This window comes from Elephantulus edwardii, unplaced genomic scaffold (assembly GCF_000299155.1).
Source record: "Elephantulus edwardii isolate Elephantulus edwardi_28Jun2011 unplaced genomic scaffold, EleEdw1.0 scaffold00032, whole genome shotgun sequence".
Taxonomy (NCBI): domain Eukaryota; kingdom Metazoa; phylum Chordata; class Mammalia; order Macroscelidea; family Macroscelididae; genus Elephantulus; species Elephantulus edwardii.
The window spans coordinates 6359385-6382749 of record NW_006399782.1 but is presented as its reverse complement, the minus strand read 5'-3'; the positions used below and the strand labels follow the sequence as shown (position 1 = coordinate 6382749).

At 41.4% G+C, this 23365-nt stretch overlaps 1 protein-coding gene across 1 annotated transcript; it reads right to left on the bottom strand.

The window, feature by feature from the left end:
* Nucleotides 1-3688: 3688 nt before the first annotated feature.
* Nucleotides 3689-22246, bottom strand: LOC102849981 (ropporin-1-like). The gene is made up of 5 exons (XM_006884217.1): nt 22114-22246; nt 13244-13361; nt 11822-11983; nt 4382-4557; nt 3689-3874 (listed from the first exon to the last, which is right to left on the bottom strand). The coding sequence occupies exons 1-5, from the start codon at nt 22227-22229 to the stop codon at nt 3808-3810; spliced, it is 639 nt and encodes a 212-aa protein (XP_006884279.1). The 5' UTR covers nt 22230-22246; the 3' UTR covers nt 3689-3807.
* Between the last annotated feature and the right edge of the window lie 1119 nt (nt 22247-23365).

Below are 23365 nucleotides of genomic sequence, written 5' to 3'. Positions count from 1 at the left end.
TGTGCGGGGAGAAGGGTACAACAATGAATGAATGGAATCCCAAAATCTCTGTAGATGTTCATTGAAATGAAAATTAACCTAAATTTAAAAAAAAAGGGATTGTATTGCAGATAGAAGGGAAGCAGTGATGATGGCACATAGCTTATTGGTTCTTTCTGCTTCCTGGTGACATTTTCAGGTGCTCTTATGCACATGCAGGGGATGTTTTTAAAAAGGTCCCAGTGTGTCTGTACATACATGTTGTCAGGAAAATGTTAACCTTAATATTTTAATGTGATTTCTAAGAGTTATCTCTGGTCTTCATTCAGTATTGTTCAAGCCCTCGAACTTGTTTTTAAGATGGTTTTTAAATTAGAGTGCATAGATTCACTTTTGTTCTTGTGGCTTTGTTTTAATCTTCCTTAGCTTCAGTCTGAACTTGCACGAGTTGGTCTGTTCCACAGGCAGCACCTGCCCTAGTTCTCACAGCCGATATTGAGCTTCCCCAGTGATTTGATCCACAAACATAATTGATTTCTGTGCAGTCCATCAAGTGAGGTCCATATGTAAAGTTGCTGTTTGGTTGGGTTTTTTTTTAAATAAAAAAATATTTGCAATGAATAAATAATTGTACAAAATGCTATCATTCTGTCTCTAGCCTCATTCCTCTCACCAAGTCCATGTTTTCCAGCTACTGATTATTCTTCTTTGTTCCCAACTTTTGCATTCCAATCACCAATAATTATTAAGGAATCTTGGTTGCGTGCTGATCGATTTCTGACTGCAAAACTTGGTAGAATTCTTCTATTTCCTCCTCTTTGGCTCTGATTGTTGGTGCATATATTTGAATGATAGTGGTATTAACAGATCTTCCTTGTATGTGGATGGATATTATCCTCTCACTCAGTGTTTCTGGGTGGATCTAGGTCTTTTTGACTATGAATGCGACCCCATTTTTTTTTCTCACTTTTTAATTTCTCGCTTTTTAATTTCATGATTATCTGATTCAAAATGGCCCATGTTAATCTATCTCAGCTTGCCAACATTTATATGTTCCATTTCCTTTTTAGCAATGTCACATTCCATGTTTGAATCACTAGAGTCTGTTTGCCACTGTCTTCATTTGTGTTTCTCAATATGAGGGTTTAGCCTCCTGTGTCATCTTGACTAGTCTAAGTGTGCTCTGTTGTTCATAGGCCTATTGGCAGGATCATGATAGATGGAAAAGAAATTGAGATTGTTAACAATTTCCCCTTGACCAGCTCCACAATTAACACTCTTGGCACCAGAAGTCAGGAAATCGAAAGACATATTGCATTTGGAAAATCTGCTGTCAGGGACCTCTCCAGAGTGCTGAAGAGTAATGGTGTCCGTCTGGAGACTAAGGTGCACCTAATCCAGTCCATGGTCTTCTCAACAGCTTGCTATGCACCAGAGCTGTCCAGTGACTAAAGATGACAGAAGAAAAATGATGCCTTTGAGTTGTGATGCTGGAGAAGAGTATTGAACATACACCATGGATTTCCAAGAGAATAAACAGAACTATCCTAAAGAGGGTGAAGCCAGGCTGTTCGTTGAAGGCAAGGATTTTGAAACTCCATCTCACATACTTTGGGTATGATGCCAAAAGGGACCAGTACTTGGAGAAGAACATCATGCTTGCACAGGAGAGGAAGAACCTGGATGAGGTGAATTGACACAGTGACTAAGGTGGCAGGAGTGTCAGAGACAGTGAGATTGGTTCAGGATACATCAGGGTTCAGAGCTAATGTTCATAGGGTTGCTATGAGTTGCAGTCAACTCAATGGCACATAACAACAACAATGAATGTTATCTGTAAATATCTGCAAGGGAGCTCTGGTGGCCTGTGCTAAAAAGTTGTGCGGCAATCCCAAAGGCACATGGTTCAAATCCACCAGCTGCTCTGTGAAAAAGGATGCACAGAATGAGCAATCTCCTCGTGTGTGATTTACTGCCTCTGAAAACCTACTGGAGGGTCAGCTATGAGTTACTTCCAACTCAATGACACACAACAGTCAGTTTCTACAAGCACTTTATTAGTATCTGTCAGCACCATTTGCATGAAAAGGATTTATGTTCTTTATCTTTCAAGATAAAGCAGAATTCTTGAAAGCAGAAATTAGATGTGATTTGTCTTTGCTCAAAAGTCAGCCTACTTTCTAGCTGAGTTTAGCAAAAAACTAAAAAAAAAAAGACCCCAAAAACAAACAAACAAAAAAAGAACCCAAAACCCAGAAATACTTGTAGTGAAAAAGTATTCATTGTTTACCTGAAATTTAATGTCACTGAGTATCTTGTATTTTATCTGGCCAACTTAATCATGTTACACCAACCAGTTGCTGATTTTGACCCATGGCAACCTCATCTAGGTCCTATAGAAATTTTAATGGCTGGTCTTTTGGAAGTAAAGTGTATCAGCAGACCTTTCTTCTGAGGCATCTATGGTTGACTTGACTCGCCAGCCTTTTAATAAGCAGCCACATTCATTAACCTTTTATACCTTCTGGCATGTAGTGACTAACCTCAATAGGTCTGGAAAGCTAAGTGAATGTCCACAAGCAGTCCCCAGGTTACAAATACCTTGTATTGTCTTAAAATTTTATGTACATATAATAGTGTGACTAAGGGTAATAGAAGATGAATCGATTCCTTTGAGCTATGGTGTTGGAGAAGAGTATTGAATATACCACCAACTTCTAAGAGAACAAACAGGTCCATACTGGAGAGGGTGAAACCAGGCTGCTCCTTGGAAGCAAGGATTCTGAAGCTCCATCTCACATACTCTGGGTATGTTGCAAGGAGGGACCAGTCCTTGGAGAGGGCTATCATGCTTGGGAGGGTAGAGGGACAGTGCAAGAGAAGAAGATCCTGGGTGAGATAGATTGACTTAGTGACTGGGGTATAGAGTAATGGGGGTAGGTGTGTCAGAGATGATGAATTTGGGTGAGGATAGAGCAGGGTTGAGAGTTGTTGTACATAGGATCGCTGTAAGCTGGAGTCAACTTGGTGGCACATAACAGCAACAACAACATCATAATAGTTTGTATAACAAATGCTACTTTGTGACACACAAATTACTATGATGAGGCTGATGTTTTAGTGTATCTGGAATTTTTTTTTTTTATGTATAGAAGCCAAACCGAAAAACACTGCCACCCAGTTGATTCCAAACCATGGTGACCCTATAGGACAGAGAAGAACTGTCCCACAGGGTTTACAAGGCATCAGTCTTTACAGAAGCAGATTGCCACATCTTCTCCCGTGAAGTGTCTAACCTTAGCAGTCAAGTGCTTTAACCACCAGGTCTCATAAGCAAGACAAACATTTGACTAACTGTACTGACTTATGTACAAATTCAACTTAAAGATGATTTAGGTCCAGGACTGGTTCATTATCCAGAGACAGTCTGGACTATAAAACCCACAAATGAAGGAATAAACTGCTAAAAATTTGGATGGACCTTATCTAATTTGAAACTGATCATCACAAGACCTCAGCGCTGTGTCCTGTTGATACTCAACCTTTGAAGCCCAACAGCCTGGCTTTGCCTCAAGATACATTTTTCTCTCTCCATGCTTCACCAGCTACTTTTACTCGATGCCAATGTGAGAAGAATACCAATTGCCTCTTCACATAGATATTTTGCTCCAACATCTTAATTCCACACATTTCTGAATGGTTTGCCTACTTGTTTATTAGCATGTACTAATCATCCAAGAAAATTGACATTGGATGTTGTACTGGATTCAGTCATTCTGAAGCACAGTCATCTCTGCAACTTCCTTTAATATTTCCAGAATTGTGTGTTTACTCCAGCCGAACCCTGGGGTTTTGGGTAAAGTCGCTCACCTTGATTAGACCATCAGGACCAATTCTGGGTGAGGAAAAGGTATATCATAGGTTAGTTCACTGAATGCCACTCATCTCAATAAAGGCAACATATAGACAACTCTTTCACTCCATTCTCTATGCTCCTACTTCTGCCCTTGTCACTGTCTGTAGTTCTGAACCCGTCTCCTCCGTACCTAGAGGACTGGTCCTCACACTTGAGAGGCAGAGAAACTTGGAGGGCTAGCTAGACAGACTCCTGGACCCTACCCCAGAGATTCTAGTTCAGCCAGTCCAGTATGTGGTCTGAGCACAATGCATTTCTAACATGTTCCCAAGTGATAGCCACACTGCCCGTCTAGGATGCTTGGTAAAGTTTACTGTCCTACACTTATTCTCTCACCTCCCATTCCTCATCATTCTGTGAGTCTCTTGTTCGTCACATGTATTTCTTTTTTCCTCGAAGAGTATAATACAGTAGCCTCACTAGCATTGATTCCCCTGTATTTGTTCATTCCCTCTCCCTCTCCCCCATTGCTAAAGGTTTACGTACACTTCTTGTTCAATGTAGTTCAGCATTCGGCTGACATGTGATGCTGAGATCTCCCCATCCACTTCGGCGATATATGTGTAGAGAAACTGGAAGGTGCTGAAAGGGATTCTGGGAGGTCCACAGTCATGGTCAGATGATAAAACTTCACACACTATCTTGAGAGTTTTGGCAATGGTCTATAAAACCACAAGATAAAAGGAGGAGGGAGTCATTATTGCAGGCTCGATTTCTGAGATCAGTTTAGATACAAAAAAGGAGGAAAAGTTAGTACTTTTATAAAGTCAGAATGATGTAATCTTCTGGAAAGCTTTAAATCTTTACACTCAAATGTTATTTAGTGCCATCTAAAAAATGGTGAGCTTCTACAGCTATAGATAGCTAGCTGCGGCTGAGGTCAACTCAGACTCATGATGACTTTTGTAAAAGAGAATGAAATGCTTCCCAGTTCTGAGTCATCCTCAAGATCTGCCGCAAGTTCAAGTCCATTACTGAAGCTGTTATGGCAGTTCAACTCACTGAGGGTCATCTTGTCGGTCCTCTACTCCACCAACCATGATGACCTCTTCTAGCAAGTGCATCCCTCGTGATGGTCCAAAGCAAATGAATCAATGTTCTTTGTGTGTCTTAATCTGGAAGCACTGCTAGAACTTGTCCATCATGGGGAAACTGTCTAGTATTTAAAATACCAGCTTCTATCATTATAGCAATATCTAAGCCACCACAGAATGATGACGTAAATGTCTCAGAAGAGAAAGCAGCCACTTAAAACCCTTTGGATCACAGTTCTATCCTGATAATATGGGGTCATCATGAATCAGAATCAGCAATGAATGTCTTTTTCTCCTTCCTTTAGTTGTTGGAGAGATGTGCTCAGAAAATTGAGTTTATCAACTGATGACTACAAAGAAATATTTGCTACTTTGATAATAATAGCAACCTCAATGGAGGAGGAGGATTTATTTTTGTGTTCTACAAAATTAGAATTATTCTTCTTAGCCTCTAACCATATCCCTTTAAGGACTGATATAATTTGTCTACTCTCAGAAGAGGCTCAGAACAATGTCATAGCAATGAAGAGGAGGAAGCACTAGCAGAAAAGTAATGTTCGAAGGAAGATAGGTGGCAGATAGAGGTAGGAAAAATGCAGACATAGCAAGATAAAAGCCATCTTCTAAGGTATGTGGATCCATTCAACTAGAACTATGAAATACATATAGGGACTGTATGGAGGGTGCAAATGGTTAAAACAGTGTGCTACTAACTGAAGGGTTGGTGGTTCAAATCCACTCAGATAGGTACCTTAGAATAAAGGCCTGGCAATCTACTCCTGAAAAGTCAGCTATGTATCGCAGCCCTATTCTGACACTATGGTGTCACCACGAGTCACATTCAACTTGATGGGAACAGATTTGGGGTTTTCTTTTTCCCTACAAATAAAATAAATTTTTATTTCATATTGGATTACAAAGTTTGTATACATTGTGCTTCACACTCTCCTTCATTCACATTGTGTTTTCTACAGTCATTCCCATTCAGTATATTTTATAAAATTAATCAACACTTAACTATGCCCAGCATTAGGGGAACTGATTTTGATTAGTACTTTATGGTACATAATACCGTGTTATTGGGGGGAAATTAGTAGATTGCCAGAAGTTGCAAGGGAAGGGTTGATATAATAGGAGGAAACAACTCCTTTGGTGTAATATGAAAATTCAGAACATTTAGAACTCAGATCTTAATGCACCCATGCCTTTAAACAAGCTTATCCTTTTAATACATTCCATAAATGAAATAGTTGTGCAATGATGGGATAAAGGAGAGAAGTGATACAAAGAAAGAGGGGTTTAGCTCTGAATGGGCAAGTGTAAGTCACTATGTACATCAGGATATTTGTTGAAATAAAAATAATGTGAAAATTATTCTTATGTACCCTTGAGTCAGGGAAAAATCTGTCCTGAGTGATGAACTGGGTGAGGCTGGGTGAATGAACAAGGCAACTTGCCTAATGGCAATGGCTAATGGCTAATGGCTGGTCAGCATTGTTCCCCATCTGCAGCTGAGGTTTGTTGGTTCTTCTGCCTCCTCTCCCTGATATAATGAGTGTCTGTGTGGTGCTACTTTAATTGTGGTGTTATCCAGTGCTGCAAGTCTGTATGGCGGAAGGAAGATGAAGGCACTGAGTAAACTCAGCCTGCTCTCTTGTAGTGGCATTTGCACTTGACTTAACAATACTAAATTGAATGCTTTGTCTATGCAGTGGGGTTCTTTCTGGTGGTCTAGTGGTAAGAAGCTGTGCTGCAATCCTGAAGGCATGCAGTTCGAAGCCACCAGCTGCTCGGCAGGATAAGAATGGGCAGTCTCCTCCTGTGCATTTTAACTGCCTCTGAAAACCCTCCAGAGGTCAGTTCTTACTCTATGGTACACAACAACAACTACTCAAATATTGTTATTTCATAAAATGGTCTCTTCGATGTATGTGAAGTGTTATGCAATAAACTGCATAATGTTGAAGACTGGGTTTGTATAAGCCACTTGTGTTCGCTCTCTCCTCCTTGAAATCATCTTACGGGAAGGGCTGTAAAGCATAGCATATGGCTTTGTGCATCCATTTCTGCTAAAGGGGTGGGTGGCATGTGTGAGGCTGGGTGAGAGGGATGGTGGGGACGGGAAGGCAAGCCTGTGATATGAGATCAGCATGAGAAGGGCTTTGGGTAGATTCACAGGCCTGAGGGTGTGCACTCAACTTCTTTTAATTTTATTATATACTGGTTTATTTACAAAGTTCATATACATTGCTTTTCACACTGGATCTTTCTCATTTTCTTCACCTTCCATCCACCCTTCAAATTGTATGTCCCTGTGATTAACACCCCTTCTCCCATCCTCACCCCTCTGTTCCCCTCCTTGGATCCTCATACACGTTCTAAAATAATAGTCTTATACAGTATTTTTCCTTACGGGACTGAGTTCATTCAGCATAATGCTCTCCAGTTCCTCCCAAAATATATAGTATTTTACAAAATCATTGTTCCTGCATGCTGCATAATATTCCATTGTGTGAATGTACCACAATTGCTCAACCCATTCGACTGTGGTTGGACATTTGGGCTGTTTCCATGTTTTGGTGATGGTGAATAATGCCGTTATGAACATTGGAGTACAAGCGAATTAACTAGAAGACAAACCTCTGGCAGGTGATGACACCATGACCATTCCACATTTAAGTTCCTAGACACAGTACAGCATGTATAAAAGGACTGTTTAATGGATTTACAGAGCATCTTTTCCTTATGAACTAGGCCTCCTGGTTGATTTTATCTAGGTATTCTTTGACACAAGGTGACTAGAAGCAAAGTCAAACATCTCAGGACTTCTGAGAACCTGAGGAATCTCTTCTTATCCAGGGCGAGGCCTGGGAATGTCTTAGTAGAAGCAGAGGAGGGGGACTAGGATCACAAAGCATTTGAGGTAAAAGAGCTGCGTGAATAGCATGTTCCCTGTTTTAAAGGGGAAGTAGAAAGATGCAGTTCACCTCATGGTTTCTTCTCCCCACTTTCGGTGGCTGCCCTATCAAAGTAAATCGAGTACAGTGAGTTAAAAAGTGGGAAGTTCACAATTCAGCTTTCCAAATTCATCCTTTGCTACTGTGAGATATAAGGACAAGGGACAATTGAGACATTTCACAAGGCATTGAGGAACTGTGGTGGAGACCATTTCAGTCTGGGAACACACTTCAGCACCAGTGAGAACTGAGATGCCTTTGGGGAAGCACCATTATGCTGTGACTAATTTGAAAGAGCCTAGACCAAAGGCTCAAGCTGCAAACAACTAGTGACTGGGCAAGCAGAGGCATCACCATGGAAACTAGAGGGGCCAAAGAAGACTAATGGATGGGAGAAATCCTTCACTGCACTATTCTGAGGGCTCAGCATCACTCTTTTCCTATGAAGTCAACTGCCGTTTTAGAAAAGAGAGGAGGGCCAGTCAGTGCAGAAGAACTCTGAGGGTCTGTGCAGTTGACCTAACAGTCATTACGACTATTGTATCAGATACAAATTACTTGACTAGATTGCACCAGTTATTGTCTTGTTCTATCCTTTATGGGTAGGAGCTCATAAGAAAGAAAGAAAAAAAAGATCAGAATTATTTGGAGAGAAAATAAAGAAACCACACTCCCTTAACATCTCAATGTGATATGAATAAATATGAGAACTTTTATAAAAATTTGATGAAATGTACCTTTTTTTTCCTTTTGAAATTTCCCTCTGTATGGATAGAATCACATCTCCCCAAAATATGTGCTGTGAATCCTAATCTCTCATCCAGGGGTTAATTTCTGTGAAGATTTATGGCCTTTGAATAATCCCTATGTACTATAGATTTATTATGAGTTTAAATCCAAATGAATGAAAACCCAACTTTTGTGAATAAACTTTTGTTAAAATCACAACTAAAAAAAAAGAAAAAAGAGTTGAAATCCACTAGATGACAGTGGGTTGGGTTTTAGTTTTATACTTGTGGTTCTAATTCCATTTGGAAACAAGTCTTCATTGCTATGTTAATGAGGCAGTATTAGTATAAGATGTGTCTTAAATTATTCTCCTTTAAATGAAAAAAGAGCTGTTTTGCAAACACTGTCACCTCAGCAGTGCCCTTGTTCAGTCCATTCATGTCCAGTTGATGTACTTTGACATGGCCTTGGATGGCAAAGCATTAGGCCGCATCTCCTTCAAGCACATAAAGTCCCAAAGAGAGCTGAAAACTTCCATTCTTTAAGTACTGGGGAGAAAGGATTTGGTGAGCAGGGTTTTTGCTTTCTCAGAATCATGCCTGGGTTTATTTGCCAAGGTGGGGACTTCACATGCCATCATGGTACTGGTCGCAAGTCCATCTATAGATGAGAAGCTTCATCTTGAAGCACACAGGTCCTGGTATCCTGTCCATGGCAAATGCTGAGCCCAGTACAAATTCTTCTCAGTTTTTTTAGAAATGGTTAGAGGGCAAGCATGTAGTCTTCGGCAAGGTGAAAGAAAGCATGAACATGTGGAAGCCATGGAGTGCCTTGAGTCCAGGACTGGCAAGACCAGCAAGAAGATCACCATAGCTGACAGTAGATAACTCTAATGTGATCTGTATTTCATGTTTTCTCTTACTCACTAAATCATTCCTTCTATAGCTCCAGAGATCATCCTGTTACCCCCAGTGTGTTTGCAGTACCTTTATGCTCTTGCTACAGTTCTTTGGGTTCCATGTTTTCTTTCTTCACTTCCAAGATTAGCAAGATTGCAGAGTTATTATCTGTTCTTATTTGGGTTAAAATGTTAATACAGGTCTTCAGGCACAACATCAGGAGCCTCTTTAATATTAAAATATTTAACTGTGCTTACTAAATCCTATAGTACTTTCCTCCTCCTTTTTGACTTTGCATGATGGCAAGAAACTTACTGTCGCTGACTGTATATATCCGTATGGTGTACTTTGAGTATAATACTGATAAAGGGAAGGAAAATGAGCTGAAACTTTGAGACTATATTGCTGGAAAATTGTCAATCCATTTAACAATGTCTTAAAAATTAGTTTAAAAAATACAAAAAGAGCAGAATGAGTAGGAACAAATGGAGTGGAAGGTAAAGCCACTGGCCAAGGAACCAAGGGACAGAAGCTGAGGAGAGACCAGAACCTTTTGCCAGAGCTGACAAGAGTGGGGAGCTATTCTTCTCTTCTCTTCTCGAGTTCTCTTCTCTTCTCTTCTCTTCTTTGCCTGGTGCTCTTAATTTGGACTTCTAGCCTCCTCAATCCAACTCAACTCAATTCAACTCAACTCAGTTCAACTCATTATCTTCAAGTTGGAACCAACTCATACTGCCATCTAGCATGTTTTTGGAGGCTGTAAATCACATGAGATGAGACCACCTATCTTTCTCCAGAAGAGGTGCTGCCTTGAGGTTAACTGCACAGCTCCCTTATGGATGACACCACCAGTGCTGCCCTTCTCTCTTCTGATTGTGAGAAAAGAAATGTCTGTCTGTTCATTAAATCCATCCAGACACCAACGTGTGGTGTAGAAGTGAAATTAGTGTGGAAGGGCCACATGTCTGTCCTTCTTGCATTTTCCTCTCTTCTCTGAAGGAAAGCAATATATCCACTGTATACTGTTGCTCTCAAGGGCAATGGGACGGAGGAAAAATGGAACAAAACACAAATGGCCCCTCCTCTTTGCTCTAAGGAAATGATTAAGAGAAAAGTTCCAAAGGAGATACACTGAAAAATATGGGCTACAATATTTCTGTTTTCTCAGAAAACCGTCAAATCTTCATTCAAGCATATTTAAGAAGAAAGAACACGATCGCACTTAGATGTGCTGAATGATCCCAGCTGCCTTTCCCTACCTACCATTTGGTTCTGTAGCAGGAAAGAGTTTCTCACTAATTTTTAAACTCACGTGCAATTCAAGGATTTTTTTCCCTGTTTCTGATTCATTTCCATTAAGTTGTTAAAAACAGTGTTTAATACAAGTGACTCCACATATAAGTAGACATCTAAGCGTGAAGCACACACTCACAGACACGCATTCATGCACATGTTTTAGCATCTTTTGCTTGAAAACAGGAAAGTGGCTTCTGCAATTGTAAACCAAGTCAACTTGGCAAAGGCATGAACTTGCATGAACATCCTTTATCCGTGGTGGCGTCATGACTCTAAGTAGAGAGCTAGCCATATCTCTTCTTGCTATCTTAGCACTCAGGTGTTTCTTTGTGTTTTGGGTTTTTTCTTTTTAATCCAATTGTAATTGTTATGTAGCTCTGGTGGCTTAGTGGCAAAAAGCTGTGCTGCAATCCTGAAGGTCAGAGGTTCGAATCCACCAGACGCTCCACTGGAGAAGGAGGAGCAATTTCCTCCTGTGCCAGTGAGACCTGATTTGACAGCACATAACAATAACAACAACAAAAAGCAAAAAATAAATTATAATTATTAAATTGTGTTTTCCCTAAGGCTACCCCTCTTTGCAAAAACCTCTACAGTATTGGTGTGTTTTCTTGGTGTCTGGAAGCTAAGTGATGCAACTCTTAGTCAGCAGCCCACTCTTACTGGACTCTACAACTATGGTGGAGGGAGTAGACTAGTGGTAGAAATACATCTGAGTGTAATGACTGAAATTCCCATAGAAACCAAATGCCACATTTCAGTCAGTCTCTCCTAGAGCCTTTCCCCTTTCCCCTCTTCTTTTCCCCTCTCACTCCTGGATTTAGGTTGAGCCTAGATATGAGTCTAATCAAAGAGGAGGAGGAAAAGGTGAAAGCACGGATAATCGGTCCAGAGCACACTCTCCTCCAATCTGCTGTTTGGACAGCTGACCATGTGTCTAGATACGCAAACTCTCCACTGCTACCCTAAGGGATTTTCTGTAGAGGAACACAAAACATCAAAGTGACTTACAACACCAAGAGAACTGCAGGCAAGGGCTAAAAACTTCAGCCACTCGATCTCCTCCGTGAAGCGACCCACGTTCATCACACTATTGAACAGATCTGTTGGGAGGTTGAGCACCTTCCACATCTGGGCCAGCTCATCTGCACTGATGATCAGCCTGCCAGCAACCTGCAGGGCAGGACCATACAGAAGACAGAGAGTGAGGAAGGCTCTGCCCACGAGAAGCACCTGCTCAGCAAGGCTGAGTTTAGACTGCTTCGCAATTTCTTTGCAAAAAAGTGGAGAAATAGTCATCCCAGTGAAGAGCATGCTGAAATATGACTTAATAATTTTTCACTACAGATGTCACAATTATGGGAAACGTAGTAAATGTTGTGTTTTCATTTTTTTCTGACGCTTTATGTTATCTCTTGGTTTTTATCACTCAAATGAAAATGCATAGGGCAGACAGGGGACCGTGAAGGTGAAACCAGGGGGCAGAGGGTTGTCTGAGAGGACTAATTAGTGCTGAAATTAAGATGCTAGACTTTTTGCTTGCAGACTCCATTGAGTTCTTCACAAGACATCTCATGTCTTCCTCATGCTTTTCCAAAAATAAGATGAGGTACAGTTACCCTCAAGAGTTGGTTTGGGTGCATAATATTGCTGGCTCAGATTTATGTAAAATCCACTGCATGGGCCCTTGGTGATTCAGAGGCAGAAGGGTTAAGAGGAGGAAGGCTCTTGGCTAACTGTGTGATAAGGACACCAATGCCCCAGGGAAGGTCCAAAACCTCCTCTGACCCTCTGGACCTGGCAATGTGGCTAAGCCTTTGAGGCCAAGATGGTTGACCAATGAGTCCTGAGTCACCCCAAACCCTTTTAGATCCTAAAGTAAGTTGTGGTAAAATATCTGTGCCTGGAAAGTGACCAAGCCACCAGCTTTCTCCAAGCAATTCCTCCTCATCCATTCACCCAGGCAGCTCCTACGATGGTTTGGCTGCAAGGAGAGCTGGGCTTGTCCCTAAAACCTGGGCCATGTCTGTATCTAGGATAATGGCAAAACTAGAATATGCCCCTTTCCAAATGGTGATTGGCATTATGATGTAGATAAGTAAAGTAAGAAAGATAGAGCTGAGGGCCTCTGGACTTGCATTTTTCTGGAGGGAAGGGGTCAGCATTGGATTGAGCTCCTGGACATGCTGACAACTTCAGAGGAATCTGATGAGGACCCACCAACAATTCAGCTCTGAGCAAGCCACATCTTATTCCAGTATTAGACCAATTGCCCTAAGGAAGATTTATTTGTAGTGAATTTTAGGGGTATGCCACCTGTGATCAGCTGACTGGCAGGGGACAGTGGCTTTGGTCTGTATCCAACTAATCTCAATCTTCCCTTCCTTGTCCCCAGGATCCTTTTGCTCTCTCCAACCCCCCAGTGACCCTTACCCGAGAGTGCAAGATCTTTAACAGCTCAGGTGTTAGCTCTGCCCAGTTAGAGAGAGCCACTCGTTCAGACCGCTCCTGCATAGGGGGGATCTCTCCACGGGACATGGCTCCAAAATAGCTGTAAGAGAAAACAGGGCAAGGACAGGGAGACCACTGTGTAACTGCTGGGTGCCAGACACTTGTTCATAAAATTCAGTGACCTCCAAAACAAGCCTGAATATAGTACTTTCAACAGAGTGTGGAAATTACCGAACAATATCACACACAAGCAAAATCCTGCTGAAGATTATCCAGAAATGACTGGAAGAGTACATTGACAGAGAACTACCAGATATACAAGCTGGGTTTAAAAGAGGTCGTGGCACTACAGACATTATTGCCAGTGTCAGATGGATCTTGGTTGAAAGCAGAGAGAGGAATGTCTATCTGTGTTTCATTGATGATGCAAAGGCATTTGACTGTGTGGATCACAATAAAATGTGGCTAACTTTGAGGAAAATGGGAATCCCAGAACACTTGATTTTGCTTATGCTAAACCTATTCTTGGACCAGGAAGCAGTCCTCAGAACAGAGCAAGAAAACACTGTATGGTTCAAAATCAGAAAAGGAGTGTGTCAAGGATGCCTCCTGTCTCCATACCATTTCAATCTATATGCAGGACAGATCATTTGGGAGGCTAAGCTTTATGAGAAGGAATGTAGCATCAGGAGTGGAGGAAGAGTCATCAACAACCTGTGTTATACAGATGACACAGCCTTGCTTGCTGAAACTGAGGAGGATCTGAAGCACTTGCTTCCAAAGGTCAAGGACTGTAGACAAAGATTCTCACCACTGGGCCAAATGGCAGCATCATGATAGGTGGAGAAGAGCTTGAGATTGTTAACAGCTTCAGCTTGCTTGGCTCCATGGTCAATACTCTTGACATCAGCAGTCAGGAAATCAAAAGATGAGTTGCATTGGGAAAATCTGCTGTCCAGGACCTTTCCAGAGTACCGAGAAGCAATGATGTCAGTCTAGAGACTAAGGGGGCACTTGATCCAGTTCATGGTCTTAACATTTATTTGCTATACATCAGAGAGCTGGGTAATGACTAAGAATGACAGAAGAAGAATCGGCGCCTTTTAATTGTGGTGCTGAAGAAGAGTCTTGAACATAGATCTGTCTTGGAAAGGGTGAAACTACCTTGGAGGCTAGGATTTTGAAACTCCATCTCACAGACTTTGGGCATGTGGCCAGGAGGGACTGGTCCTTCTCAAAGAAGGACATCATGCTTGGAAGGGTGGAGGGACAATGCAGGATAGGAAGACTCCAGATGAGATGGATTGATACAGTGACTGGGACAATGGGGGTTGGTGTGTTGGAACCAGTGAGACTGGCTCAGGACAGGGCATACTTCAGAGCTGTTACACATAGGGTCACTATAAAATTAGGTGACTCAATGGCACTTAACAACAACAACATGATTAAGACCTAGAGAAGGATTACTCCTCCTCCTCATTGCTGCCAAGTTGGAACTGATTCATAGCTGAGGATTTTTAAAAGCAGTAAATTGCACAAGAAGAGATTACCCAACTTTCTCCCATGCATAAGATGGTGGTTTTGAACCACCTTTCTTTGGGTAAGCAGTACGACTTCTTACCCACTGGATCACTAGAACTCCCTAGAGAAGAACTATTGTTGTTGTTGTGTACTGTCAAGATGGAACTGACTCATAGCTGACCCTCTGGTGGCTTTTCAGAAGAAGTTAAGCACATGGGAGAAGACCTCCTATCTTTCTCCTGTAGAGTACCTGGTGGGTTTGAGCCTTGTATCCTTGGGTTGGCAGTACAATTCTTACCAGTAAGCCCCCAGAGCTTCCTTGGAGAAGGATTAGGGGATGAAAAGATTTGCTTTTCTCTAAGGATAAGGAATAACCAACATGTTTTAGAATCTCTAGAGCACATATATTTGGTATAGAGTTGTTTTGCTTTCCAGTCATTCCTCCTAAACTTTTTAAAAGCACATAAACATATTAAAATGCATGTTTGTGCATATAGGAGAAAGCAAATAATTTGTTTTAAATTCCCTTTGTCTTTTATGATGGAAGAATCCTAGTATTTTTCTTATGCCCAAATGGTTTTTGGTTTTACATTTTATCTTTAGTAACTTTTACTACGTACAATACTGTAGTGTGTAATCTGCTGTTCATATTCTCAAACTTAATATTTCCAGCCCCTACAGAAAAAAAAATCAGACAGATAGAAACTGATTATAAAGAAGGCAAGACTAAGGAAAACAAAACCAGAATAGTTGTCAAAGCAAACGTTCTAGTAAATTGAAGGCTATCTGTGCAATGGCCATTGACATATTTAAAGCCAGAATTGAATGGTGAGTAGGGGATACGTAACCTTGGAAATAGAAGATGGTCGACAATGAAAGTGTCTGCATAAGAAATAGGAGGAAAGATGCCCTCGGGTGAGGCAGCAGACAGGCTGGAGGGAGTGAAGCTTGGACATTCAAGAAGGAAGGCTCACATGGTATTAAGGGAGTAAAAATAGAAAAAGTTTTGAAACAACTCTATTTATGTAGGTTCTGTGTTTCTATCTCCTTTTCAAAATTTTCAGAAAAAGCTGGTTGCACCTAAATTCTCTGCAAAATTGGGGTTCTTTTGGGGCAATGCGGGGAAAAGATAGTGAATCTTGTTTTAGAATTGGCGTGAAGTGAGCAGAGGCTTGCTTACAGCAGCAGATGGACGTAATAGTTGATATGAGGTCTCCTTTGCTCTATGGTGTAGGTGTGGCCGAGAGGCACTGCTAAGCCAAAGGCAGGTACTTCAATCTACTTCAAATCTCCCAAATGCTCTGTTGGAGAAACATAGGCAATCTCCTCCTGCACAGTTTACAGGCACTCAAAATCTGTTGAGGAGTCATTAATGAGCGAGTTTGAGTTTGATCTCTCTTAAAGGACTCCCTGGGTTGCTCAGACTGTTAATCTAATAATTGATAATTCAAACCCACCTAGAGGCACTTTGGAAGAAAGTCTTGCACCAAAGCCTTGTTACTGACCATCCTGGTTCACAAGCATTTTGCTCCTCCCTGCTTTCTTTTTCATTATTTTTTTATAAACACACAACAAAACAAACCAACCCCTCCCCCTTGCTATTGAGTTACTTCTGACTCATCGCAAACCTGGAAGATAAACTAGAACTGCCCCTTAGGGTTTCTAAGGCTAAAACTTTTCACAGAAGCAGACTGACATATCTTTCTCCTGTGGAGCAGCTGGTGTATTAGAACCACTGACTTGTTGGCTAGCAGCCCGGCAGTTGACCCACTGTTCCACCAGGTCTCTGATCTATAGGATTATAGGACTGTATTTGTAGAGAAAAAAAAAACCCACAGAATTTTGTAATGCCCATTTTAGGGCAAATCTATCCAATGATGAGGCTGAGAACCATTTCCTGTTTCCAAGGCACAATGCAGAACTGAAGATGCTCTTGTCATGTGTCATTGAGTCAACTCGGACTCATAGTGATTCTATGCACAACAGATCTAAATCTTAGCCAATCCTGTGACATCTTCACAATCTCTACCACGCACAAACCCATTGCTGCAGTCCCTGCATAAATGAAAATCTATCTTGGTTTTTTTCCCCACAGCTGTGAATTTATTATGGAAAATAGGGGAGTGGGAGAGGCAAAGAATACCACACAATATAAGCCCAGACTTATTCCGGCAGTCCCAGGCCAGATTAACAAGGCATAATTCCTCAACTGGTAAAAGTCCAGGTTCTGTTCAACAGCACAAAGCAAGAAGCCTTGATTCCCTGAATCATCTAGCAAACTTTATCTAAGAAATCACAAGTTCCTTTTCCCTTCAATCAATCATTCAGCAGGCAAAATCATTAACCTTTAAGAGTTCCTCTGGTTGCACCTTGCCACAGTCTCTTCAGAGCAGTGCCACACCACCTTCCCTCCATCACTGTTTTTCACACCTTCTTCACCTTCCTTCACCACTGTTTTTCACAGTGTGAAAACATTCTTATATTGGTCCCATAGCTGTTGATAATTTGCAAGACCATATATCTGCAGTTAAGGTAGCTGGAGGACATTTCTCTCAAAAGGGGCATCTTGTTGAGAGTTTTCCTCTCTTTTGCTGACCTTCCACCTTTCCAAGCATGACGTTCTTCTTTTCTAGAGAGTGGTCACTCCTGTCAACATGTCCAGAATATGTCAAAGTATGTGAGATAAAGTCTCGCCATCCTTGCCTCTATGGAGCAGTCTGGCTGCACTTTTTTCAACACAGATTTGTTTGGTATTTTGGTAGTCCCTCCTGCATTCAGCACCACACGTCCCATGCACTAAAACATTGTCTCCCAGTCAGCCCTTACAAGTTATCAGCTGGGAGTGCAGAAGGAGCGCTTTCAGTTCACCTTTAAGGTTATACATGCGGAACCTTTGCAAATAGACAATTGTGGTGATAAATGTGGGTCTAGGGTGACAAAAGGAATGGAGTGTGACCTCAGGGTACTTAAGCAGGTGTGTTGTTGTTGTGCACTGTCAAGTTAGAATACACCCATTGCTGACCCTCCAGTGGGTTTTCAGAGACAGTAACAGGAGGAGACTGCTCATCCCTCTCAGAGCAGCTGATGAATTTGAATCACATACCTTTGGAATTGCAGCGCAGTTTTTTACCAGTAGGCCAGCAGGCTTGGGGAAATGTAAATGGCAAAAAAGAAAGGTACATAGCTCCTCATTCTACAGAAGTGAGTGACCAAGTAAAGGATGACATTCAGCAGCTGACCAGTAGAGTTGGATAGTGGACACAGAAAGGAGGCTGCAGTCAATAGATCCAGTCCTTTGTGGGTCTTTGAGCTGCATTTGCAAGTGAACAATGATTCTACACATGCAGCAGATGCATGCCCTTCATATATGCCTACTACAGGTCAGACAAGGTTACGTCAGGCATCATCCTGGCTGCTGGTATCTCCGTTGACAGCACTAATATAAGGGAAGTCTTCAAATGAATGAAGCATACATTTGACCTTAGAACTACTTTGTGAAGTTTCACCTTCTATAATGCTACAGGTCTGTAAGCCACATAAAGCCTCCTGCAGCCTGCAAGAACATGGAAACAGCCCAAATGTCCAATCACAGTCAAACGGATTGAGAAATTATGGTACATTCACACAATGGAATACTAGGTGGCACACAGCAGCAATAATTTTGTAAATCACTTTCTAACTTGGGAGGGACTGGAGAGCATTATGCTAAATGAACTTAGTCTCATAAGGACAAATACTGTATAAGACCATTATTGTAGAAATAGATAACAAGGTGGGGAGGGGAGGAGCAGAGGAGTGAGGATGTGCAGGGGGGTAGTTATAGGGTCACATGATTTGATGGGTAGAGGGAGGTAAAGGAAATGGTGAAGATCCGATGTGAAAAACAGTGTATACGAAACTTGTAAGTAAACCAGTATAAAATAAAAATTTTATTTTAAAAAAGCCTCCAACACCTGAAAGCACTTTTCACATATGATTTGGGCAGAGAGCCCTCAGGTCATGTGCTCCTTTCTCATTGCAGTTAAACTACAGACCAATTTTTCATGGATGTCTGAAAAATTTATAGCGTATGATATAGTATGAGAACAACAGGCTACAACAGTGAAATGTTTTTTCCCCATAAAATGTCAGTGACAATACCAAGAAATGCCATTTTTCTTACTATAAAATTGGAGCACACATACAATAAAATGGGGTTTTAAGCTATTGTTGAAAATAGTTTGGTGGAGAATATAAGACAAAGTGCCTCACTCTGCCAAAAGCATCTAGTCCTCTGTTCAAGGTAATGCTCACTTTTAGAGATAATGTATCAAATTCAAAATGGAAAACTCAAGAGGGCTCATTCCGAGGCCAAGCATCCCTATCCATGTCTCTTTAGATGTCTATCTACCAGCTTATTTTCCTTTCACATGGACAAGCTTCATCCTAATCAGCCTGGGAGCTCGGTCTCTCTCATCCTTTGTGATTCCATCTTGGCTTTTTCAAGGAGGGCTACACCTCCTTCTCACCTGATACTTCCTTTCACCACCTCATGCTAACACCAGTCTCTCTTCCCTAACTCACCACTCTTCTGCAAAACCTTCTCTTACTCCCCCCTCTCCCACTTAAGCACTACTAAGGAGATAATCATCAAACAGTAAAAATAGCCTGAAAATAGTCAGGGAGGGTCTAGTTAGTTCCAGTCTCTTGCTCCAAGTTGCGGACCCCAGTCTCCAAAGAAGCACGTTTCTCGAAGAAGCAATTTCATAGCTGAGAGATTTTCTGTGTAAAGTTGTTTCAGTCCAGGCCAGCAGCTATGGATCGCCTCTGGAGGTCTCCTTGAAAAGAAGGCACTTGTATTTGAGGAGCACTGTTTTCAACCCAGCAATACTCTTTTCCCACCTGTGCTGCAATTCCAAAGGCACGTGGTTCAAATCCACCAGCTGCTCCATCGGAAGAGCAGTCCCCTCTCTTGTTATTTACTGCCTGGGTTATATCCCGCTCTGGGTTCTGACTCGATGGCACACAACAAAAACCAAAGCTGATTTAGCTCATTTTCCAGGCTGGGATGTATGCTGAGCAAGCACCTTTTTGTTGAGATACCAGAGTCTTCCAACAGAGAGCAATAAAGAAATTAACAGTCCTGGAGGGTCACCCATTTTGAATAATATTGCATGAGTTCCTTGTTTTTCAATGCAGTGTAGTTTTCCATTGTGTGAATATACCACAGCTTCTCTATCCATTCATTTGTTGATGGACATTTAGGTTGTTTCCAACTCCTTGCTATTGTGAACAAAGCCAAGATAAACATGGGTGTGCATATATCTGCTTAGATGGCGGTTATGGTCTCTTTAGGGTATATTCCCAGTAGTGGAACTGCATTATGCTGAATGAAATATCTCAGTCACAAAAGGACAAACACTGCATAGTGCCACTGCTGTAGAATGGGACTGACATCAGGGTTAGGCTAAGAATGAGAATAACTGGCATATACTGCATTGATGCAGATGAGGAAGAGAACAATTTAAAAGCAATATATTTTAGGGCATTAGGATTATCATAAGAGTCCGGAATGAAGGTTGCAGAGTGGAGTATACTCGGGGTGGGGGTGGGTGGATGTGGGGGGATTGTATATCAATGAAGGAATTTTTCTTTTATTTTTCAAAGAGAAGAGCGAACTGGGGGTGGAGGGGTGGGCGGGGAGAAAAGTGCAACAATGAATGGAAATCCAAAAATGTTCATTGAAATTATTTTTTTTTTAAAAAAGTGTGGGGATTCTACAGTAAAAAAAAAAAGAAAGAAAGAAATTAACAGTCGTTCTTCAACTGACAAATTAAAAACTGTTCTTGATTGAGTGTAATTATGAGCCTTAAACATATAGGAGTTAGGGGCCTCATTAGAGGAGAAAAACCCGGGACTGAAGCAGGTTGTCCGCAACAATTTACACAGTCCGGACCACTCCTCGCAGGGCTTGCCCAGGTGCACTGGTGACATCTAGTGGTCAGACACGCAACCACGGCCCTTAACACTTCATTTTAAGGTTTAACACTTCATTTTAATGATACCAAGTGTTTCCAGTAGTACAAACTGTACCGAAATAAAGGAAAAATGGGTTGCTTTTTTCAAGGTAATGTGGATTTTTATACAATTATGTGGGACACACATGTCCCACGTGCACTCAGGTGGTATGATTGGTGAAATGAAGTCATATTCTTCAGATTTTATGGAGTTACACAAGATACATACAACTGGGTTAGCAGTTTCCCCAAAAATAGAGACGCTAAAAATGTAAGTGGGTAATACAAGTCATCTAAACCACAGGGAGATTATTTACATAGGGATAGGTTAAGGGAGTTCATGATGAAAAAGAGATTGAGGTTGTTAACAATTTCAGCTTGCTCAGCTCCAGAAACAACACTCTTGGCACCAGCAGTCAGGAAATCAAGAGACTAATTGCACTGGGAAAATCTGCTGTCAGGGACCTACCTAGAATACTGAGAAGCAACGACGTCAGTCTAGAGACTAAGGTGCACCTGATCCAGGCCATATAGTCTTTGCAGTTACTTGCTATGCATCAGAGAACTGAACAGTGACTAAGGATGACAGAATTGATGCCTTTGAGTTGTAGTGCTGGAGAAAAATCTTGAATATACCATGGATTGCCAAGAAGACAAATAGATCTGTCTTGGAGAGGGTGAAATCAAGTTTCTCCTTGGAGGCTAGGATTTTGAAGCTCTGTCTCACATACTGTGGCCATGTGGCCAGGAAAGACTGGTCCTTGGAGAAAGACATCATGCTTGGAAGGATGGAGAGGCAGCACAGGTGAGGAAGACCCCGGATGAAATGGATTGACACAGTAACTGGGTAATAGGGGTTGGTGTGTTACAGTCAGTGAGTCTCAGGATTGGGCAGGCTTCAGCGCTGTTGTACATAGGGTCACACTATGAGTCGCAGGTGACTTGATAGCACATACCAACAATGACAACAATAGATTAAGGGGGTACAGGGTTGGGGGGTGCATGTATGTTACTGTGATACATTTGTCTAATTCTTGCTGTTTGCTCCAAAGCGCTTTGAGTATTACCCTTGCTTCATGTTACTCAGTTTCTCCCTCAAGGGAAGAGACATCCTATCCTTTGTCATGGTGATGTTTTCATGTGTCGGTTTTAATGCACCAAAGCCACGCTAGAACTGAAAATCACAAAGACTATGCTAATCAGCCCTGACTCCCTGGCTACAGCCATGACAACCTCCTCAGTTTTTCTGTCTTCTCTCCCACCCCCACCCTGCTCAGTGTGGGAATGGAGGGGCTGAAAACCAGAAGGGACTTGGAGGAGGACAGAGAGACTCACTCAGCAGCCCACTGGATGAGATCTTGTGGCTGAGTCCGGATAGCAGCTTTGGTGAACTGCTTCAGCAATTCTGGCAGCTCCGGAGGGATGCATATTTGCTTATTGGTCTGAGGCATTGATCAGTTGACCTATTGGCAGAGGTGGGGGAAAAAATAAATAGGAATCTTTGAGATATGAGAGAAATACCAGTGGAGAGTTGTAACCCAGTCTCTTTGATATTCTCAATATTGGAGAGTTCATTATCCTACAAGCAATGCAGTCTATTGCTATGTAACTCCAAGGTTGAAAAACAACATAATCATCTGTGCTTTTCGTTATTGTAGGGGCTCTGTTGGTCTAATGGGCAAGCAGTTGTGTTGTCAACTCAAAGGCAAGTGGTTCGAACCCACCAGCTGCTCCTCAGGAGAAAGACAAGCAAACTCCTCTACTGGGATTTACAGCTTCTGAAAACTCATTAAAGGGTTCAATATGAGTTAATTCCAACTCAAAGACAGTGAGCGTTGTTTCGGTTGTTTTTTTTTTTTTTTAAAAGTTTTGTTGCTGTAAATGATTTTTTCCTTGACATAACAATCATACAATTCTTCATTTGAAAAATATAAAAAAGGGTGCATACTTTAATGTAAATATATATATTTGAATAAACAAAAAGATCATACTAAACAAGTTATTCACCCAAAAGTATATCAAGAGCATCTTCCTATGTCATACAGCTCTTACTGATTGAACAAGAGATGTAGAAAAATTTATGCTGCAGATTCTCAAGTATTTGACACTAAGGTTATTTCCAGTTAAAATATAATCATAAATAGCCTTGTGATGAATATTTGTCTTTACACCTGTATATACTTATCTCTTTTTTTCTTCTTAAAAGTGAAAATGTGTACATCTTTACTTTAGAAGTCCCAGAAAAAATTGGGATGCAATTTGAAAACTCATAGAATAGTCTGGTGAAAATTTTATGCAGAAATAAACAGCAGTTGAAAGTACTTAGTCTGAAAAAATATTTTAAAAAGAAAGTATTTAGTTTTATTTAAAATAGTTATTCTGAAAAGCCTTGCTTGTGAAAAACCTCTCAACTGCCCACCTCCACCCCCCAGTTCATTTGCTATTGAGTTGAAACTGACTCTTATCTAATCCTCCAATGGTTTTTCAGAGACTACTCAAGAGGAGATTGTCCATCATTTTCCCATGGAGCGGCTGGTGGATTTGAACTGCTTGCTTTTGGGTTGGCGGCCAAATTGCCTTGTTGAAC